Source organism: Daucus carota, chromosome 2 (genome assembly GCF_001625215.2).
Source record: "Daucus carota subsp. sativus chromosome 2, DH1 v3.0, whole genome shotgun sequence".
Taxonomy (NCBI): domain Eukaryota; kingdom Viridiplantae; phylum Streptophyta; class Magnoliopsida; order Apiales; family Apiaceae; genus Daucus; species Daucus carota.
In genome coordinates, this window is record NC_030382.2 from 19,874,919 (window position 1) to 19,899,510 (window position 24,592).

The window sequence follows — 24,592 nt, forward strand, 5'->3', positions numbered from 1 at the left end:
GTGAAGGAGATTTTAACGAAAACGATATTGGATTTAGCTTAAATAAAAAATAAGAAGTACGTTTAAAGAAAAGAGTCTTATAGGCATACCTTGGTCGAGATTCTTAATAGGCAAAACAGCTCTACCATATGGTCCAATCAAAGATGGAGCTGTGCAAGTTGTAGAGATTATCTCTACTATATCATTGTACCCTCGTGCCACAGCTATGTACATTGGTGTTTCACCATATCTGTTTTGAATATGTGAATCACTTGGATCGGCCTCTACTAATAGCTTGACAAGGGCCACATTATCCTTCCTAACTGCTTCATGTAAGGCAGTCTCCATATCACTATCAGCTTGCCTAAGGAAAGACTGAAATGGAGTAATTGCATTATCATCGTCAGCAGTAACTGCATTTTCATGATCAGTAGGCAGGAAATCTCTTGCAGCATTAATGATGATCTCAGCCACTTTTGTGTGTCCTTCAGAGGAAGCCAAGTGAAGTGCAGTCTGATTATATCTGTTAAGCTTGACTATGTGAATATGGGACTCACTTGGATCGGCCTCTACTAATAGCTTGACAAGGGCCCCATTATCCTTCTTAACTACTTTATGTAAGGCAGTCTCCATATTAGAATCAGCTTGGCTAAGGAAAGCTTGAAATGAAGTAACTGCATTATCATCATCAGTAGTAACTGCATTTTCATGATCAGTAGGCAGCAAATCTCTTGCAGCATTAATGATAATTTCAGCCACTTCTGTGTGTCCTTCAGACGAAGCCAAGTGAAGTGCAGTCTGTTTATATTTGTTAAGCTTGACTATGTGAATATGTGAATCACTTGGATCAGCCTCTACTAATAGCTTAACAATAGGAACGTGACCTTTCTTAACTGCTGCATGTAAGGCAGAGTCCCCAATATATTTATCAGATTGGCTAAGAAAAGCTTGAAATGAAGTACATGGATTTTCTTGAATGTGTCCATTATCATGATCTAGAGAAGTATAGAACTGTCTAGCTACATCGATGACGATCTCAGCCACTTCAGTGTGTCCATTATTTGCTGCCAAGTGAAGTGATGTATGTTCATGTGAATCAAGCGTGGACAAAAGATACTTCTTTGCAAACTCCATCAAAATAAATCGCACACGTTCTGTATATCCTTTTTGGGATTCAACGTGAAGGATAGTTTCTTCACCTTCATTCAGTATATCAACTTCCGTCTCCAATTTAGCTATGGCATCAGCATCTCCTGCGATGGCAGCCACGAAGACAGCATATCTATCCATTATTTTAAATAGAGTTCCACCAGGGCTCTTACCTGTAATGTGTGTATATGTCGAAAAACTTTTAGTAAAACAGATATCCGTCCCATTCATTTGTAGGGCTGTCAAAAAAATCCGAAAAATCTGAATCCGTCCGAAAAATCCGCCACCGTATCCGAGAAAAAGCGGATATTTTTCGTATCCAAGAAAAAACGGATATTATCCGTATCCGAATCCGTGATATTCGAATCCGAAACTAAATACATATATGATATTTAAATTATATAATATATAATTATACGTAATTAAAATTTTATGTTATTAGCTTGTACTGTGTGTATATGCATTAAATAATACATTTATACAAAATTTATATAATCATACAAATACTAAAATACTTTATACATATATAAAAGTATCATTTGAGCTTAATCATAAAAAAATTGTTCAAAAATCATCATCAATACGGTATGATCATCAAAAATATCCGACATCCGTCCGAAATATCCGCAACCGTATCCGGGAAAAAGCGGATATTATCCGTATCCGAAATAAAGCGGATATTATCCGTATCCGAATCCGACAGTTGCGGATAAGGATACGGATATAGGCATATCCGTATCCGAATTATCCGTTTGACACCCCTATTCATTTGTATACAGTTTCCTCTTTGGGACGTCCCATCAATTGTATACATACCAAAAATAGTAACCTTTTATAATATAAAATAACATTACACCAACTACTTTCTTCCACTATCTTCATTTTATATTAATATAAACACTATTACACTCACTACTTTCCTCCATTATCTCAAATTTATTATTAAATATAAATGGGTTCTACCACTATACTCACTTTTCACCTAACTTTACTCATTTTTTCCATTTTTTCTTGGTCTCCGTGTCCCAGTCATTTGTATACAAATGACTGGATGGAGGGAGTAGGATTTAAGAATTGGAAAAAAAAAAAAAGAGTTCCCAGAAGAGTCCTTAAAAAGCATACCTTGCTCTAGATTGTTAATACGCACAACAGTACTACCATCTGGTCCGTCCAAAGACGGAGCTGTGCAAGTTGTAGAGATTATTTCTGCTATACCATTGAACCCTCTGTCCACAGCTATGTACATTGGTGTTTTACCTTCATTGTTTTGTGTATGTGTATCACTTGGATCGGCCTCTACCAACAGCTTAACAATTTCTTCTTCATTTTGCATGACTGCCGCATGTAAGGAAGTGTTCATTTTTTCGTCACCATGCCTAAGAAAAGCTTGAAAAGAAGTAAATGGATTATAATCTTGTGAAGGAGGTAAATGTCTAGCAGCATTAATGAGGACCTCCGCCACTTCTTTGTGTAGATGAGCCGAAGCCAAGTGAAGTGCAGTCTGTTTAAATTTGTTAAGCTTTACGAGAAGGTTTTTGTCTGCAAACTCCGTTAATATAAATCGCACGCGTTCTGTATTTACATTTCCGGACTCTGTGTGAAGGATAGTTTCTTCCCAGTATCCGCTCACTTTATCAGCATGCATCCCCAATGCAGCAATGGCAACAACATCTCTAGCAATGGCAGCCGCATACAGAGCATCTTTATCCATAATCTTGTAGAGGCTTCCACCAGGGCTCTTAGCTATAAAAATAAAAAAGTGTCAAATTAAATAGGGGTTAATTATCTAATTGAGCACTCACTTCACTTAATTGAATTTCCGCGTCCAAAAAATGGGTAAAATTGATAGTGGAAGAGATGGGTTACGAAGAACCCTAATAATCCATATATAGCCATTTTTAGACTTAGAAATTCAATTAATCATACCTACATAATATCTATAACCTACTGTGTTAAATCCCCATGAGTAACACGTCTTTCGATTTATTTTTGAATTTAACTTTTTACTTTTTAGATTGATATAATTTCTAAAAACAGTATTTCAAACGAGACTAAAAATTCGAGAGTGCCCCGGATGATATATTGGTGTGAAGTGAGTGCGGAATCAGATAATTAACCCAATTAAATAGCGAAGAAGATTTTAACAAATACAAAATCAGATTTAGCTTAAATAACAAAAAGAAGTAAATATGGCTATAGATAGTATATTATGTTTAAAGAAAAGAGGTGTTTAATGAGCATACCTTGCTCCATATCTTTAATACGCACAACAGTACTAGAATCAGGTCCAAGAAAAGATGGAGCAGTGCAAGTTGTAGAGATAATCTCTGCTATATCGTTGAACCCTTCTTCCACAGCTATGTACATGGGTGTTTTACCCTCATCGTTTTGAATATGTGTATCAGTTGGGTCGGCCTCTACTAGTAGCTTAACAATAGGAACGTGACCTTTCTTAAGTGCTGCATGTAAGGCGGTGTTCTTTTTGTGATCAGCTTGCCTGAGAAAATCTTGAAAAGAAGTTACTGGATGATCATCATCATCATCTGAAAGAGGAGGCAATTGGCGAGCTGCATCAATGAGGACCTCAGCCACTTCAATTCGTCCTTTATAAATTGCCAAGTGAAGTGCTGTTCGTTTAAACTCACTAAGCTTGGCCAAAAGATTTTTGTTTGCAAATTCCCTCAAAATGAATCTGACACGTTCTATATTTCCCTTCTCTGATTCCAGGTGAAGGATAGTTTCTGTTAGATATTTGAATAAATTTGATTATTTAAATATTTGATTTTGATTATTTGAATATTTGATTTGCATGTATTTATTTGATATTTTTGTAACTTATGATATAATTTTGTAACCAATGAAATTGATTTGTAACTCCTAATAATAACTATGGTTTTAGTGTTATGTGGGGGTGGGGGTTACAAATTTAATTACAAAATTAATTGGGTTGTAAGTTACAAAAATCTTACTCCTTTGCACATTGGTTGAGGACATAAAAATACATCACTTTCTTGCATTCCTCTTAGAGTTTTTTAGGATTCAGTTTCTGTGAGATAGAAGCAATACTTGTTCGGTTCGTAAGAGGCGGATCTCTAGTGCTTTAGATCACCTCTATTCGTTGTATCCTGGGAGACGGAAGCCACAACACCTTCAAGCACCACGTGGAAGGGGCTAATCTGTTTTAAGGACAGCGTGGTTTTTACGTGCCTCGAATATTTGTTCGGTATTTTTACTGTTGATTATTGATTTCACGTAATTTCTTGTGATATACTTCCTACAGTTTCTTTATATTTGAACAGTTTATCAGCTTCCATCTCCAATTCGGCAGTGGCATGAGCACCTCCGGCCATGGCAGCATCGAAGATCAGATCCAGATCCATAACTATATTTTACTCTACCAGCTCCTGCCTGGTGGACTTTTTCCGATTATCAAAATGCTAGTTATATAATTTTAAGCTTGGTGTATGGCTGTATATACAGAAGAGGTGTTGACCAACCAAATTGGTTGGCTTGGTATAGTATTACAATTCTGACACCGTTTACTTTCTTTTTTTTTTGTCAGGTGACACGGTTCACTTTAACTTAAAATAAACGTGCATGGTTATTAGTAAAAAGTTACTTATACTTATAATTGAAAATTAATTTATAATTTTTATGTTTAGAAAAAATTTTATGTGAATAAAAATTATTAATATAATAATAAATTATTATACATTATCTTTTAAAACGGTCTTATGTATTTTTGTAAAATCAAATTTCAAATTCAAATTCAAATTCAAATTATTAATATAATAATGGATTATGAAAATAATATGTATAAAAATTATTAATATAATAATGGATTATTATAAATTATTTTATAGCCATTTCGTTAACTACTAAACGGAAAATTCAAATTTTTTTAACAAAAATCAGAAGAAAAAAAATTCTGAAAATTGTAATAGAAAAAAAAATTGACTACAATCTTAAAAACCATTTTTTAAAAAAAAATCTGAATTAAAAATCGGGAAAATATATTTAAAATATAAAAAAGCTTAAAAATAGGGGGGAATCTGAAAAATTCAAAAACAAGTATGAAAAAAAGTGTGAAAATTCAAAAAAATCTAAAAAAATATGAAAAATATAATCTCATTTATAGTCTAAAATCACTACTTCAAATTTGAATAGATTTCTGAACTATAAATGACAAAAAGGTATAAATGATTGATAAAAAAAATATTAGATAAATTTTTAGAAATTTTATTATTGATGAGACTAGGAAATATTGATTGTAAATCCAATCAAATTTTTAAGATTTTGATCGGAACTGTGATTTTAAAATTTAGCCCATAAATATATAAAAAATTGCAAGAAAAATCAAAATTCGAAAAAAATCTGAAAATTTCGAAAGAAAATCAAAAACATCCTAAAAATGAAAATTTATTTTAGTATAGTACACTTTTTTTGCATACACACTTGATTAAAGCTTGCCAGATGAATTTGCAAAAAAAAAAATAAAAAGGAAAAAACTTGGCACTTTATTTTTTTTCCAAATTGTTTTCGATTTTCTTCCTCTTTTTTTGGATTTTTCAAAGTTTACAAATTTTTTTAAAACATTTATCCTAATTTTTATTGTTTTTCTTTTGAAAAGTTTTGGATATTTTTAAAAAGTTTGAATTTTCCGTTAAGTAGTTAACGGAATGGTTAAAATGAAACGAATATAAAACGTTAGTGTCTATAATGTTTCATATATTTAATTCAGTGACAAGTTTCTAAAAGGGTAAATAATTTAGTGACAAAAAAATTCATTAACCCTAAATAAAAACTGATATTAAAAAACTGAACATGTCCTAGTTTTTTTTTTTTTTTACAAAAAGCAGAGAATATTATTACTCAATCATATCCAAATCAATACAATGTTGAATTTCGATAGAAGGAGACCACTTATCAAAGATACGATATGAATAAGCATACAACTCCCTAGCAAGCTTATGGGCCACCATATTCACATATCGTTTAATGAAAAACAAAGAGTCGCTGCATGAGCAAACGACACTCCTCCACGGCTCCACCAACTGACCAAAGTGCGATCGCATGGGAGAAGAACCTCTGATTGCTTGAACTACATTTAAACAATCAGATTCAACTGTTACCTGCTGCCATGAAGCTCTGTCTATCCAACTTATCTTGATATTATAGTCGGTTTTTTGTGGCCTAGTAAAATAATTTTTGTGATTAATAATAGAAAACCAAACTATCAAATGATCCCAAATGAAAAATAAAAATTAAATAAAATGTCATCCAAAATAAACATAGTCCAGGTGATAACCTCATGGTCTATAAAGAATTTGAGCATAATTCCAAATACTTATTACATTTTTGTTTCATAAAAATCTAAATACTGTAGTATTTTTGGAGATGTTATAATTAGAGATCTAGCAGCGATACATATCTATCACGATCAAGCCTGGAACAAAACAAAAAAATTATAAATTATTCTCATATTATTTTGATATAAAATATACAATTATACGATTCTGTGTGAATGAATGAGTAAATTAAATAAATAACTATGTCTCATGCTATATACTGCACTTAAACTTGGATTAACATCGACTTTCGATGTCAGTGTGTTGATAAACTGATATTTCGTGTAGTTGTATAAATTGTTACCAAACATGTATGGGAATTAAATGTATTTAGATGTGTATATGAATGTGACGAATGAAAATTTTGATCTAACCTTCACACATTCGAACCTTCATACTTGCTAGAACCAAGATCATCAGCGTTTCTAAATTGTCTTGATAAATATGAATCACAAATTCTGCGAGTTCTCCACCCAAGTCAACAATGAATGACTCACTGCACACCCATACATGCATGTAATAAGTTAAAGTATAAAATATTTCTCAATTAATATTTTATAGTATATCTATTTTATCATTTTACCTCCCATCACGAAGCCAAAACTTTATCATCGGTTTTGGTCCACTGATTTAGATTTTAAAAGAAAGTGATTACATACTTTCGAATACTCCAATTATATCTATTAGATATAAGTTGAATTAAAAAAATTAAGATTATAAACATATCGAAGGTTAATTGTCGAATGTAGTCATATAAATCATACAAATATTAAAAGTAGTATCTTCAACGTAACATAAGAATCTTCGTATATCTGTTGTAACTATAACATGCAATTTTATAGTTGGAATTGATGTAGGTATTTTTTAATAGTAGATATATTTGCAGTGTTTTGGTGTGAATAGAGATTTGCAATAGATACAAAAACAATATTTCAATGAAAGGGAAAGTAAATAAATAAGAGTTTTTGATTTATGTAGTTTATTTTAGTAACATATTTAATTTAGCGAGTAAAACAGTGAATGAGATTTTGTTTTATAATGTTTAATGAGTATTGAAATTTAAAATTTGTAATAGATATAATTTATTTTTTAGAATTATCAATGTCTAAAATGCATTTAAATTATATAATTTTTTGTTACAGTTTTGGCATAGTAATGTATTTAATTTATGTAATATTTTTTGGCATTGTACTGAATTAAGACATTGATTTTCTATAAAATATTTAACTAAAAAATTAAACTAAATTATAATATTTTTAAAATGAATTATTTAACTAAACTATAATACTTTGGCATACTAATGCATCGTATCGTTTTGGGAATAATACTGAATTATTTAACTAAATTTAAATATTTTGAAAATGATATATATATATATATATATATATATATATATATATATATATATATATATATATATATATATATATATATATATATATATATATATATATATAGGCCAACATTCCAGAGAGGGACTCCTTATATAGAGTTACATAGTGCGCCACTATAAATCATCAATTTTTTTATAAATTCTGTTATAGAATACATATAAAACGTGATTCCAATATAGAATACTATAAAATAAATCTATTTTAAGTAATTTAACACTTAAAATTTGATTAAAAAAAATATTTTCGAAACTGATTCTACAACAGAATAATTCTGGATGATTATTATTCTGTTATAGAATCATGTTGAGATATTGCATAATTTTAGATGATCTTTGGAATAAAAAAAATTGTATAACTTCGTTTTCAGTTTAATAATCAAAATTTGCAATTATATTTCATAAAAAATATAATAGAATATATATTATGTATATATTTATAATGATGTGCTACGTAATTCCATATAACAGGGTATGCTATGAAGTGCTACCCTATATATATATATATATATATATATATATATATATATATATATATATATATATATATATATATATATATATATATATATATATATATATATATTATTTTTATACTTTTTATTTTATTACAAATTAATAAATAGATAAAAAATATAGAAGTAAGCTAGCAATTCAGATCTTTGAGATTCATCCATGAAATTTAGGTCTGTTCCTCCATGTATTAGTCAGAATACATGTCATCAAGTATTAGAGATGACAATTAAATAACACCAATTAGTTATGTCAATTAAATATAAATGCTATAATGTATGGGGATAGTCAACGTACATATATGATTTATTCACTTCACTTGACTTAAATATAATATTTCTAAAAAAATATATAATATATACGTCTGTTATTAGAAATATAAATAGATTAAAATATAAATATATAATTTATGATATTATGATTTACAGTGAGATTAGAGATTTGCAATAGATACAAAGACAATATTTCAATAAAAAAGATAGTTAAAATATAAAAGTTTTTAATTTACGTAGTTAATGTTAATTACAGATTTAATTTAGAGAGTAAAATAGAGAATGAGATTTTGTATTATGATGTTTGATGGGTATTGAAATTCAAATTTTGTAACAGAAAGAATTTATTTTTCATAACAGATATTTTTTGTTACAGCTTTTTGGCATAGTAATTTATTATAATCTATGTAATTTTTTTTGGCATAGTAATGAATTAAGACCTCGATTTTGAAAAAACAAATATTTAACTAAAAAATTTAACTTAATTATTATATTTTTAAAATGAATTATTTAACTAATTTATAATATTTTGACATACTAATGAATTGTATTGTTTTGGGAATAGTAATGAATTATTTAACTAAATTTAAATATTTTAAATAAATTTTTAATTATTATTATTTTTATACACTTTATTTTATCACAAATATATAAATAAAAAAATACAGAAGGAAGCTAGCAATTTTCAGATCGATTATCAGCCATGAAATTTAAGTCTGTTGTTTCATGTGTTAGTCAGAATCAGTGGTTTGTATTTCATCAAGCATTAAGAGATGACAATTAAATAACACCAATTAGTTATGTCAATTAAATATAAATGCTAATGTATGCATAAATTAAGGGATAGTCAACGTAGATATATAATTGATTCACTTCACTTAAATATATATTCTATTTAAAAAATATATAATATATATGTCTTTTATTATAAGTATATGCAGATTTCGTTTATACACTTCATTTGATTAATAGTTAAATAAAATAAAGACGTCTTTAACAGAGAAGTAAACTAATTATATCATTGTTACTTATATATGTTACCTCAATGAATAAGAGATTAAATCAATAAATTAAAATCATGGATTATATTGATATTTCCAACCGCGTTGAAATTTAAAATTTGTAACGGATACCCTATACTTTGAATGTTTCCTAAATCTAAGGGATACGCTATACTTAAATTTACATGGAAACACAAATTATTTTCATTATACTCAAGTCTTTTATGTTCTTATAAAAATATTATAAAATACAAATCATGAAAATTTTATTATCTCTTTCAAAAACAATAGATAAAAAATTAAAAACCCGTCAATGATCCATTTAAATGGTCCATTTAAATAGATCATGTGATCAAATTATAACTTACTCCCAAGATAATGCATGAGCCAAATGAGAACTTGCAATAAAAAATTTATGACCAAAACAACTACTTCACAATGAACTTGAGCGACTAAAAATACTAACTTGCGAAATTATATATTCTCAAGATAATAAACAAAGCCTACATCAATGTAAATAGGGAGGCAATTACATTGACATCATTTCGTCAGACTTCTCCATCTCACGTGATGCTTCCTCAATGTTAACTGCATTGCTAGCTTCATGGTCTACATTCCTGATTCCCGTCTGACCATTTCAGATCCCTTACTACTTCCTTTGTATTGAGAATCTGGCTGATGAGCTTTACCAAAGTTTCACACACCAAATATTCTCCGCGTCATCTCCTTTGAATACCTACGGCTCAAATCAATAATGAGTTGTTTTTAAGGAGTTTGAGATTGTTAAAAGAGCACCCCCAAACTTTCGTCATTTCTTTCTAGATGCTTGTAGACAACTAACAACTATCTAAGCAATTGTATTATACATACACATAAGTTATACATACATATTTAAATTCTAATGATTGATATTAAGTTCCAATAAATGATTTCATTTGTTATATAATATTCGATCTAAATAAGTATCAATATAAATTTTTCACATGCTTGCACAAAAAAGGCTGAGATTCAATTTACCAAGTGAGACAACTATATATCATTCGCCATTTATTGACAACTCTATAATTTATATCAGATGAATCTGTATAGCCAGATTGGTGTATTGCTTATCAGAGGAACTGAGCGGCCAGACAAATGGTGGTTCAAGTATTCTATATACACATACACAAAAATTAATAATCAGTGTCAATTAAATGATAAATATGATAATCAAGGCGACGGAGACTGCTAGATTGATAATCTAGAACAGGTTAAAAGAGAATTCTATAATTATTATAGTATTTTCTTCAAGGAGAAACATCGCTTCAACACCTTTTGGCTGGGTAGTGTCATGGATAAGAAGTTATCTGAGGATGAATCGGCTATGTTGGTGAAGGAAGTTACTTTGGGAGAGTTGGAATATGCTCTTAGTCAAAGTCCCTCAAACAAAGCACCGGGACCGGATGGTTTTTATGCTGGTGCTCTTAAAAGGATGTGGGAATGGATAAAAGGGGATCTGTTTGCGTGTGTCAAAAGGTTCATGGAAGAAGGTATGTTGCCTAACGGGTTTAATTCTTCATTTATCGCTTTAATCCCTAAGTGTTCGCTGCCCAAAAGCCCTAAGGATTATAGGCCTATTAGTTTAATCAATGCAAGCATGAAACTCATCACTAAAATCCTTGTTATTAGATTGAAGGGTCCTAAATAAGTTAGTCTCGGAGGTTCAAAGTGGCTTTATGCATGGCCGTCAAATTACAGACGAGATTCTTTTAGTAAGTGAGATAATTGGGAGTATGAAGAGTAAAAAGTGTGAAGGGGTGATTTTGAAAAAGCATTTGACTCAGTTAATTGAGATTTTCTTTTACATCTATTGCAAAAACTAAATTTTCATAACAGATGGGTTAGATGGCTGGAGGTTATTCTTAATATGTCCCGAATATCGATTTTAGTTAATGGGTCCCCTACCAGGGAGTTCACGCTTGAAAGGGGTTTGAGGCAAGGTGATCCTCTATCACCATTATTATTCAATCTTGTAGGCAAGGTATTACATGCATGTTGGTCAAGGCTGAAGATGTTGGGATCTTTCAAGGCATTTATATTGGCAACGCTGGTGGAACAATGTCACATCTTTAATATGCAGATGACACGGTTATTTTTTTCAAGAATAATGTTGAGGATATAAGGGGGGGGGGGGGTGAAGAGGGTTTTAAGGGGCTTTCAAAGACTATCGGGGCTGAAGGTAAATTTTTCTAAAAGCAAATTATATAGCTTTAATGACAGTGCAGAAGATATTCAAGAGTGGGCAGCAGAGCTAGGATGTCAGGCAGATGATGATTCATTTCAATATTTGGGTTTGGAGCTCGCCAAATCTCCTAACAGAATACAGTGTTGGGAGCCCTTAGTGGCAAAGTTAAAGAAGAAATTAGCGAGATGGAAAAGCAAAACGGTTTCCCTAGCTGGTAAGGTCATAGTGTTACAGGCAGCTCTTGACAGTATGCCAATCTACTGGTTCAACATGTTCCTAATGCCAAGAGCTGTAGAAGAGAATATTGAGAAATTGCGAAGAAATTTCTTTTGGGGCAGTATAGAAGCTGATGGACAAAGCCAGAGGAGGATGCATCTGTTAGCCTGGAAGACAATTTGTAGACCAAAAAATTTTGGCGGTGTAGGGATTGCAAGTATATATAAGGGATAGGAACATAGCTATGATTAGCAAGTGGTGGTGGACAGTATAAAGGACAGGGATAAACTCTGGAACGTCACCGTGCAAAACAAGTATGGGAGGATGTTAATTTATGATCCTGGTAATATTAAGCTAGATAGTTCTTCTAGCCACACGTTAGTCAGTCTTCATAAGCTTAAACATCTAGGTTGGGATCAGAATTTGTTAGAAAATGGTTTTGTTTGGAAGATTAAGAATGGCAGAAGTGTTCGATTCTGGGAGGACATATGGTATGGTAATTGCTCTCTTCAAAAATCTTTTCCTCGGCTGTACTCACTATCGGGTATGAAAAAAGTCACTGCTCGATTATTATGGGAGGTCTGGCAGAGCTGGGGTGAACTACCATCTTTAATATGGAACAGACAACTGAGAGCATGGGAGATGGAACAAGTTAGTTTGTTAAATCAAATCCTCTCCTCAGTTGAGATTACTGAGGAAAATGATATATTATTATGGAGCTATTCTGGCAAGTGTTTCTCTTCTAAATATTGTTATATGGCTCTAATAAATTGTACTCCACTAAGCCCTCTGGATTGTTCGTTCTGGAAATTGAAGCTTCCTCCAAAAATCCTCTTTTTTCAATGGAAAGTGATGAATCAGGTTCTCCCCACAAATGCTTTGCTTGCAAGCAGACTACATAGTCCAAGTTTCTCTTCCCATTGCAAATGGTGCTCTTCTACTGTAGAATCTTTAAAACACCTATTCTTAGACTGTGAAGTCCCCAGATGGTGTTGGCAAAAATTGTGCACCATTTGTAGTGTTGAGAGGATACAGTCGACTTCTTCACATTTCTCTCTTCATGATCTGTTCAAGCTAATTCCAGATGCTGAGTTAAAAGAGGCATGGCAAGTTGTAGTAGTGTCTTTAATGTGGACAGTTTGGCTGGTTAGAAATGACTTGGTTTTCAATGACAAACGCCCTGGCAGAACTGAAATTCTAGGAGTCTTAAAAACAAGAATTTTTAAGTGGCTCGAAGCTCGTAATTTGATTAATCATGAAGTTGAAAACCTGATGTTTGTTAACCCCAGAGGAGCATTAAAACTTTTCAGTCATATTCAATATAACAAATTCTGGGAGGATTTATACACTTGTTATGATTTGGTAGTTGCTGTTGATGGGGCAGTCACGAAGGGAAACACTACAACTCTATAAGCCGGTATTGGAGGAGTCATTAGATCAAAGGAGAATGGTCTGATATATGTGTTCTCAGGTCCCTCTTTTGAGAGGCTAATTTTTCATGTAGAAAAAGAAGCCTGCATGCATGTTATGACAAAGCTGGCGGGGAAATTTGATAAAGAACTCAGAGTCGTAATATGTAGTGATTCAGTGGAATTAGTTGACTTTATGGGTAGGCTGAATTTTGAAAGTGAAATAAGGGCTGGGTCATCAGCAAATATCATGTCTGATTTAGTTAGGGGTGAATTTAAGTATATTAGTAGGAAATTTAATGTTGAGGCTGATGGGCTAGCTAAAGATGGGCTTAATCGGACCTACTTGGTTGAGAGGTGGATTTAGGATTCCCAGCCCAGATTCAGTTTCAATTCACTACTGCATTATAGCAGTATCAATTCAAATGAATTTGAATTGGTTGGAGGTTCCAAGGCAAAAGTCAAGGAGCTCATTGGTCAGAGGTGAGCTAGACTGTCTAGATATATATGCATGCGTACATTGGGAATATGAGGTTCTCTTCGGGTTGACAAAAAGTCATTTACTACGCTGCATGATTTGGTTATATAACCCTTATACTCATCACATCTCTGGCCAGTTCTCTCGTCTTCCTCTTTTTATATTTCTCTCTTTCTATAGATCCAAGATGGGAGCCTCCTCGTCGCAATTTCTTAAATATCAACATCCGTGCATCTTCACTTGAGGAAGCTCTACCAAATGGTAATATCAACGGCATCAGTATCTTGGATAGAGACTCTAAGGCGCAGTACCAGTGGGGGATAATGGGTCCAATGAAGGAAGTGGGTTTTCATGAATTACAGCTTTGGGCAGTCCACAAGGCTATGGTCACTGCATCCTATGAGATCCTTTTGGATCAAGATGCGGAGCTTATTGAGGAAGAGGGCTTGGAGGAAGTGGTTAGCTAGGCAGATAAATAACATGAGTAGGACATACAATGGTACTAGGCAAAGGGATAACATCAGGTGGGACTGTGAACTGGTGGCAGTTGATAGCTCGAAGAATAGAGCGGCACTTTGCATGGCTCACTATGGGATGGATAACTTCGGCTCACTTGTGGAAGTTCCAATCCCTTTCGACAAGCTTCAGGAGCAGTTGGACATGGACTTGGGATTCGGCCCTCATGAGGATATTTTGGAGGTGCTGCCAAACGTCAGAGAGGGTGAGACGATCAATATGAGGCCTGCTGAAACTATTGACCTCACTGGTGATGTTGGAATAGAGTAAGGCGGGCAACAGTAGGACAACAGTGAATGTCAAGAGTTGAAAGAGAAAGTATAATTCAGTTATGGTTCTGGTTTTCAGTATTGGCTTAGGCACCTACTTGTCCTGCAGTTTTTAGCTATTTGATCTAGTAGTTTTTATTAGTACTTTATGTGATTCTGTTTCGTTGTTGGGATAATAGCTTGTTGTTCTTGGCTTGTTTTGGTTTGTAGAAGCCAACACTCGTTCGTTTAATTTTAATTACGGCTTATCACAAAAAAAAAGCCACCAAAACATATGAGAACACCAAAAATCAGTTGAATGTAGTAGGAAATGCCTTTAGGTTATTTGAGTCTCACGACTTGTCTCAGCGATGCTTTCTTCATTGTAATGTAGTTTCCTCGGCCTTTGATAGCTACAAATTGTAAAAGAAGATTCCATTAACATTTACATCCACATATCTTTTAAATAAAAACATGCTTGAGATTTTAAAAGAATTGCTTACAGATACTATAAAACAAAATGAAAATATCAAACTATAAAGCCAAATTGGTGTGTTGCTTATCAGAGGAACTAAGTGGCCAGACAAATGGTGGTTCAATTATTCTATATACACATACACAAAAATTGATAATTAGTGTCAATTAAATGATAAATATGATAATCAAGCAGCAAAACATATTATCGCACCAAAAATCAGTTGAATGTAGTAGGAAATTACTATGCCTTTAGGTTATTTGAGTCTCACGACTTGTATCAGCCATGTTTTCTACAATGTAATGTAGTTTCCTCGGTCTTTAATAGCTACAAATTGTAAAAGAAGATTCCATTAACATTGAAATCCACATATCTTGTAAATTAAAAACATGTTTGAAATTTTAAAAGAATTGCTTACAGATACATAAAAAAACAATGATGAATACAAACAATCAAAGATATGAGGTCTTGATAACAGTATATATATATCCACTCTTTGCCAAATATATACATATATTGACGTACACATATACATAGATATGAACAAATTAGCATAGATTAAAGCATTGTTTTAATTCTTGTCACATTACTAGAAAACAGCTAATAGACATCAGTTAAAAACTAATGTCCCAGAAAATTTTAACTGATGTCTTTGTCGGTGATGTGAAAGATACCCATTTTTATCATCAGTTTTCAACTGATGTTAAAGACAACATACAACATTAGTGGAGGATAAGAAATCGATATCTATTGCTAAACCATAAAATTATAATGCTCGTTTATCTTTTGAATATGGTCATAATATGACATTTGTATGAATATGAACATACTCTATATGAACAAACAGCCAACCCAGACATTTACTCGTTATACTGACTCGCTTACAACTAACTCGGCCAGGCGACTAGAAATATAAAAATTAATTAAAATTTGACATGCAAGAAACAGACATGTTCAAATTAAAACCCCCAATTTAAAGCTTACCTAATTGAAGCTCTAACCTCCGACCTCTTCAATTGAACTCCGGCCTCTTCAATCTCCGAGCTTTTCAACCTTCAACTTCGATTTATAACCTCAAAATTTGATTTATAACCTCCGACTTAGAGCTTAAGCTTAAGCTGGTGAGAACACAGATCTGGTGAGCTTAAGCTTCGAGAGAGTCGCCGACGGGGTAGCTTCGAGAGAGTTACGAGAGAGCTTCGAGTTGTGTGAGCTGAGAGTGTTGTAATTTGTTTTTGTCTTTTTTTTTTTGTTTTTGATTTGTTTTTAGATTTTAAGTTTATTATTTTTGATTTGTTTTAGAGTTTATTGTTTATTGGGGTAAAGTTGAAAAGATGGGGGATATGTTGAAAATTTTCTAAGTCAGATGGAGGGAAATAATTAGGCAGGGAAAAGGGGGGCGCGGGGGAACACCGGCTAATTATTTTTTTTAACTTAGAAAACAACATCAATTTCATAAAATAAATGATGTCAAAGTTTCAAATTGACGTCGGTTATGTTAAAAACGATGTAACAAATACTTTTGACATCAGTGTCAATACAAACTGATGTCTAAAGTGTGATGTCTATTCTCCTTTTTCTAGTAGTGTCATACTATTGTTTAAAGAAAGCTATAATTGTTAGGAATCAATAATTTTTGATGATAACATAAACATTTTGTAACATGTCTTTCTTATAATCTTTATCAAATTTCAGTTGTAATTGTTATTTTTCTTATCTTTGGGAATTATCAACGGATGGGTAGAATAGGATGGCTAATTGTAAATATCCAATGCCATGTAATTTTATCTAAGTGAAGGATATTCAACTGATGAGATGTAACTATTCAACTGATGAAGACTGGATGATGTTTCAACTGATGAAAATCAAGCATTCAACTGAAGACAAAGTAGTCAACTGATGATGCTGAGGAATTCAACTGATGAGACTGGAACAACATTCAACTGATGAAGTTTGTAATTCATTCAACTGATGAGCCCAGCGCAACATTCAACTGATGAAGTCAAGAGCAGTTGAAAGTAACCAGAACTCTCAACTGATGGAGCAAAGAGCAGTTGAAAGTGACTAGAGCTTAAGTCTGACAAATCACATGGATCGAATTACACTAAAATAGACATGGAAGCCTAATTAGGAAAATAAAGAAGAAGCAGAAACATACTTATCTCATGCAGTGCAATCTGGATCAAATCAAGATGATGGTCAAAGATGAAGACATCTCAGAAAGCATGCATAAGACAAAGTTGTGCAGCACTGTTTTTAGATTAGAGTGCATTTTGTAATCTAGCTAAAAGCTTTGTAAAACTTGGAGTATATAACCAAGTTAGAAGCATCAGTTGAACTTGTTCAAATTACTTGAGAGAAAAATCTGAGAGTTAGAACTTGTTTGAGTGATGAACCAGCAGCTGTGCGAATTGTAATCAATCCACAAATTCTTCTATATAAAATCTCACGGGTGGATCATTCAATCCACCCGTATTTTTAAATACTTGGTGTTTCCTGTTTTACTGTGATTAAGTGTATTGTTTCTTCAATCTTTTAATTTGTAAAAGATTGTATTCAACCCCCCCCCCCTTCTACAATCTTTCTCTTAGTTGGTGTAAAATAACAATTGGTATCAGAGCGAGGTTCCCAACAAACAGGGAAAAAGATCAACACTGCTAAATAAAGATGGGAAAGAAGGATGCTAGAGTGAAGATTCCTGTTCTTGACAAAGACAACTATTTTCACTGGAAAGTGAGAATGCATCTGCATCTGTTGTCCATTGATGAAAGCTATGTGAACTGCATTGAAAAAGGACCTCATGTCCCCATGAAGGTCTGCACCAGTATGGGAGCTGATGGTGAAGACATGGCAAGTAAGATGATTCCAAAACCTATCCATGAATATTCTCAAGAAGATACTGAAGAAGTGCACAAGGACAAGAAAACCATGAACCTTCTGTTCAATGGTTTGGATCAAGAAATGATTGATAGTGTTATCAGCTGCACAAGTGCCAAAGAAGTTTGGGACACCATCAGGACCATCTGTGAAGGGAATGAACAAGTAAGAGAGAACAAAATGCAGCTTCTGATTCAACAATATGAGTCATTCCATTTCAAGGCTGGTGAAAGTTTGAGTGATACTTTTAACAGATTTCAAAAACTGTTAAATGGTCTAAAACTCTTTGGAAGAGTATATCAAGTTAAGGATTCAAACTTGAAATTCTTAAGAGCTCTTCCCAAAGAATGGAAACCCATGACAGTCTCTCTCAGAAATACACAAGAATTTAAAGACTATACTCTAGAGAGACTGTATGGAACCTTAAAGACTTATGAGCTTGAAATGGAGCAAGATGAAGAGATTGAGAAAAGCCAAAAGAAAGGGCATTCATCTGTGGCTCTAATTGCATCTCTAGAGGATACTGTCAAGGACAAGGGAAAGTCTCAAGTTGAAGAAACTGAGAAGTTGGTCAAAGAGGAGAGCTCAGAGTCAAGCAAAGGAAAAAGAAAAGAGAAAGATGTAGCTGATTCTGGTGAAGAAAGTGATGGAATTGATGAGCATCTAGCCTTCCTGTCAAGAAGATTCTCCAAACTGAAATTCAAAAAGAATTTTAATTCTGCAAAATCATTTAAAGGCAATCCCAAGTCTGATAGAAGCATGGTAGACAGATCAAAATTCAAGTGCTTCAACTGTGGGAATGCAGGTCACTTTGCAAATGAGTGCAGAAAGCCTAAAGTTGAGAAGAAGTCAAGTGAAAACATTGACTACAAAAAGAAATATTATGAACTTCTCAAACAAAAGGAAAGAGCATTCATCACAAAGGATGATTGGGCAGCTGGAGATGATTCTGATGAAGAGGAGGAGTTTGTCAATCTAGCTCTAATGGCCAACTCCACAGATCAAGAAGAAAACACTGGAAGCAGTAGTCAGGTATTCACTACAAACCTAGTTGAGTTAACTAAAGATGAATGCAATGCTACCATAAATGAAATGTCTACAGAACTGTATCATTTGCATGTTTCTTTAAAATCTCTCACTAAGGAAAATAGTAGGATTAAGGAAGCTAACACCTTTCTTAGTGATAGAAACAGTGCCTTAGAAGCTCAATTTATTGAGTTTGAGAAACTGAAAATTGAGTGTCAGACAGCCAAGGATGATCTTTTGGTTGTTTTGAAAAGAGAAGAGATCATAAGAAAGCAGCTTGATAAGGAACAAGAGATTATTGCCAAATGGAAATCTGGAAGAGATGCTTCCACCAATATCATTAACATGCAAGGTAGAGAGACCTTTGTAGAGAATGAATGGAAGAGGAATAAGAAAGTGCTTGAGATATCTGAGAACAGTTCAAGTGATGAGAATACTGATGATGATCATCAGTTGAAAAGCAAAGTCTCAACTGATGAGAGTCATCAGTTGAACAGAAACTCATCAGTTGACAAGAATGTTCTCAAGAAGCTTAACAAGAAATATGGTCCTGTTAAAAAGAATTTTGTTAAAGGTGAGAATAGTTCTTCTGAGACCAGTGATAGTGTAAATAACACTCTTAATTCCAGTAACAAGAACAAGAAGAAGTTGGATACTAGTGAGCATAAATCTGAGGAGACTAAAAAGAAGAAAGGAAATAGAAATGGCAAAATAGGAGTTAACAAGCACACCAATTACACTCCCAATGCTAGTGCTCTTAGGAAAACCTGCAGTAAGTGTGGCAGTGTAAATCACTTATCTACTAATTGTAAAACTGTGATTGCTCCTAATTTATCTTTGCCTATTCCTATGACATCTGTTCCTCACATGAATTTATCTGCTATGAATATGATGCCTGGTTTATTGCCTCACAATCCTTATTTCCAGCCTAACATGCCATATATGTTCAATCCTTATTTTAATGCCTTTAACATGCCTCAATTTCATTCAAATTTGCATGGAATGAACAATGTATGCATGCCTCAAAGGCCTGTGTTTGAAAACAGAGTTGATATTTCAATTTCTCAACCAAAACCAAAGATTGAACCAATTCAATCCAAGGAAAAAGTTGAGAAAGTGGAAAAGGCTGCTAAGACTAACAAATCTGGACCCAAAGCAATTTGGGTACCAAAATCAACTTGATCTGTTTATGAAATGTGTGCAGGGAAACCACAAGAAGAATTTGTGGTACTTGGATAGTGGATGCTCCAGGCACATGACTGGTGATTCCTCCCTGCTCACAAAGTTTGTGGAGAAAGCTGACCCTAGCATTACCTTTGGAGATGACAGCAAAGGATATACTATGGGATATGGCTTGATTGCAAAAGAGAATGTCATCATTGATGAAGTTGCATTGGTGTCTGGTCTTAAGCACAACTTGCTTAGCATCAGTCAGCTCTGTGACAAAGGTTACAAAGTTAATTTCACTCCTGCAGCCTGTGTTGTCACCAAAGGAGATGACAACAATGTGGTTCTGATTGGACAAAGGAAAGGAAATGTGTATGTAGCTGACTTCAATTCTGTGAAGTCTGAATCTATCACTTGCCTTCTCAGCAAAGCAAGCTCAGATGACAGTTGGCTATGGCATAAGAGATTGTCTCATCTAAATTTCAAAACCTTGAATGAGTTAGTAAAGAAGGACTTGGTAAGAGGTCTACCTAAGCTGGAATTCTCCAAAGATGGACTATGTGGAGCTTGTCAGCTAGGAAAGCAAAAGAGAAGCTCTTTCAAAAGCAAATCTCTTTCATCAATTGTGAAGCCCCTTCAGCTCTTGCATATGGATTTATTTGGACCAGTCAACATAATGTCTATTTCAAAGAAGAAATATTGCTTAGTGATTGTTGATGATTTTTCAAAATTTACTTGGACTTTCTTCCTGCATTCTAAGGATGAAGCTGGGAAAATCATCATCAATCATATCAAGGCATTAAACAACAATCCAGATGTCAAAGTTGGAAGGATAAGAAGTGACAATGGAACAGAATTCAAGAACTCTGTGATGAAAGAATTTTGTGAAGAAGAGGGAATTATTCATGAGTTCTCTGCACCAAGAACTCCACAACAAAATGGTGTTGTTGAAAGGAAGAATAGAACTCTTATTGAGGCTGCAAGAACCATGATTAATGAAGCTCAACTTCCAACCTATTTTTGGGCTGAAGCTGTGAATACTGCTTGTTTTACTCAAAACATTTCACTAATTACCAAACCTCATAACCTAACTCCCTTCCAACTCTTCAAAGGAAATAAGCCAACAATTAGCTTTCTTCATGTATTTGGATGCAAGTGTTATGTTCTAAGAAATCAAGGTGAAAATCTTGGAAAATTTGAGGCCAAGGCAGATGAAGCTATTTTTGTTGGATACTCTGATGGAAAATCATTTAGAGTATATAATCTGAGAACCAACATTGTTATGGAATCAATCAATGTAGTTTTTGATGATAAGAAGATTCAAGGATTCTCAGATGAAGGATTTCATGATAATCTCAGATTTGAGAATGAAGGTGAAGGTGATCTGTATGATAGTGATGATGATTGTGATGACATTATTCAGAATGTTGGAATTAATCCTGGAATTAATGTTCCAACTGATAACTCTCTGGTGCAAGAAACAACTGCTATTGGAAATTCAACTGAAGCATCAGTTGAAACTACATTGGAGGGATCAGTTGAAACACCTCAAGGATCATCAGTTGAAAGAATGTCTCAAAATTTCAATCAGTCTAGAAATAATGAGATGTCAAATTTAGGGGGAGCTTTCCAACATGGAAACCTGAACTTCAATAATAAAGCCACATCATCAAGGCAATCACTTCCACCACAAAGAAAGTGGACAAGGAATCATCCTTTTGAGCTAATCATTGGAGATGCAAATGCATCTGTACAAACAAGAAGAGCAACTCAAGATGAGTGTTTGTATAGTGTATTCCTTTCACAGGATGAACCTAAAGTCATAGAAGATGCTCTCAAATATGCTGATTGGGTTCTTGCAATGCAATAAGAATTAAATCAATTTGAGAGAAACAATGTATGGAAGCTGGTACCCAAACCTAAAAACAGAACAATTGTAGGCACAAGGTGGGTATTCAGAAACAAGGTGGATGAGAATGGAGTTGTCACCAGAAACAAGGCAAGGCTTGTTGCTAAAGGATACTCTCAATCTGAAGGAATTGATTTTGATGAGACCTTTGCACCAGTTGCAAGACTGGAAGCAATAAGAATCTTCCTGGCCTATGCTGCTCATGCAAACTTTAAAGTTTATCAAATGGATGTCAAGAGTGCCTTTCTAAATGGTGAACTGGAAGAGGAGGTATATGTCAGTCAGCCTCCTGGTTTTGAAGATCCAGAATTTCCAGAGTATGTTTACTTTTTATTAAAAGCACTCTATGGACTAAAGCAAGCACCAAGGGCATGGTATGACACTCTGTCTCAATTCTTGTTAGATAATCATTTTTCCAGAGGAACTGTGGATAAAACACTATTTTACAGAAATGTAAATGGTGCCTTTATTCTGGTTCAAATTTATGTAGATGATATAATTTTTGGTTCTACAGATGAGAAACTTTGCAAGAAGTTTGCTAATCTAATGAAAAGTCAGTATGAAATGAGCATGATGGGAGAGCTCACCTACTTTCTTGGTTTACAAGTTAAACAAGTAAAGGAAGGTATATTCATAAATCAAACTAAGTACATCTATGATCCACTTAAAAAGTTTGATTTATTGGATTGCAAAGAAGCTAAGACTCCCATGCCAACAGCCACCAAATTAGAGTTAAGCCCTAATGAGAAATCTGTGGACATCTCTAATTATAGGGGCATGGTTGGTTCTCTTTTATATCTGACAGCTAGTAGACCAGATATTATGTTTTCTACATGCCTCTGTGCTAGATTTCAATCTGATCCTAAAGAATCACATCTTATTGCTATAAAAAGAATATTCAGATATCTTAAGGGAACACCAAATCTTGGTATTTGGTACCCTAAAGACTCTGGATTTGATCTAATTGGATATTCAGATGCTGATTTTGCAGGATGCAAAATTGATAGAAAAAGTACAACAGGCACCTGTCAATTTCTTGGTGACAGATTGATTTCTTGGTTTAGCAAAAAGCAAAATTCTGTATCAACCTCTACAGCTGAGGCTGAATACATTGCAGCTGGAAGCTGTTGTGCACAATTATTGTGGATGAGAAATCAATTACTTGATTATGGATTAAATCTCTCAAAAATCCCAATATTTTGTGACAACACCAGTGCTATTGCTATAACTGAAAATCCAGTACAACACTCAAGAACCAAGCACATTGACATCAAATACCACTTCATAAGAGAACATGTGATGGCTGGTACTGTTGAAATGCATTTTGTTCCAAGTGAAGAACAGATTGCAGATATTTTCACAAAGCCTCTTGATGAATCAACATTCACAAGGTTGGTAAGTAAATTAGGTATGTTAAATTTCTCCTAATTTAGAGTGAATTTTTCTGTAATTTTGCAGCCAGAATTTGATTAATTTTGATTTATCAAAATGAATTAGTTATAATTCTGGATAAAATCTATAATATTTCAACTGATGAACTAGTGAAATTGTTTCAACTGATGTTTGAAACAATATCCTCTTGTTTTGTTTTTCATTCAACTGATGACACCAGTTGAAAACGCTTTCAACTGATCTTCATCAGTTGAATAGGAAGTTTAAAGAGGCGCTTATTTCATCCGTTGAAAGCATTATCATATCTGAGCCGTTGAAATTTCTTTTGTCTCTCTCCTACTTTATACACACGATCGTGTGTGTAATTTTTGTAGAGTTCAATAAGAGTAATTTCTTCTCAACGGTAATTTCTCAGCCAATCACAACAATTTTCTGAGAAAGTATTTAAGTGTTTTAATTTATTTTCATTTCTTTTCATCTCACTCTTTCGAATTCTTCAAGCTCTCTTCTCTCTCTGTGCAAAAGCAAGCTCTAATTTTTCTTCAAGCTTTCTCTGTAACTGCAATGGCGCCAATGAAGAAATATACTGCACCAAGTGGGTTCATCTATGAGAAGAACAACTTCGCATCATTTGTAGACACTAAGGCAGTGGAGGAAAAGGAGTATCACAAGATGATGGAGTTCATCAAATCAAGCCAGCTCTCTCATGCTATGCTTGAAGCTCCTACCATCTACCATGAAATAGTGGAGGAGATGTGGACCTCTGCAGAGTTTAATAGTGAGAATGAAACTCTAACCTTCTCTATTAATAATGAAACTCATTCTGTCAATGCTGATGTTATGAAAGCATGCTTTAAGATTCCTGAAGACACTGTCTTATCTTTGCCTAGTGATATTCAGTTGGTTAATTTACTTTATGCCATGAATTATGTTTTGCCAACTGATGCCTTAGGTAAAATAGAAAGAAGAGGTCTTAGGAGAGAATGGAGTTATTTGTGTGATG

General features: G+C 33.4%; 1 protein-coding gene across 1 annotated transcript; it reads right to left on the reverse strand.

Annotated features, from left to right (window-relative positions):
* Positions 1–18: 18 nt before the first annotated feature.
* On the reverse strand, positions 19–4,508 carry LOC135150432 (uncharacterized). Its single transcript, XM_064086727.1, has 4 exons — positions 4,400–4,508; positions 3,372–3,869; positions 2,251–2,871; positions 19–1,301 (listed from the first exon to the last, which is right to left on the reverse strand). The coding sequence occupies exons 1-4, from the start codon at positions 4,506–4,508 to the stop codon at positions 34–36; spliced, it is 2,496 nt and encodes an 831-aa protein (XP_063942797.1). The 3' UTR covers positions 19–33.
* Between the last annotated feature and the right edge of the window lie 20,084 nt (positions 4,509–24,592).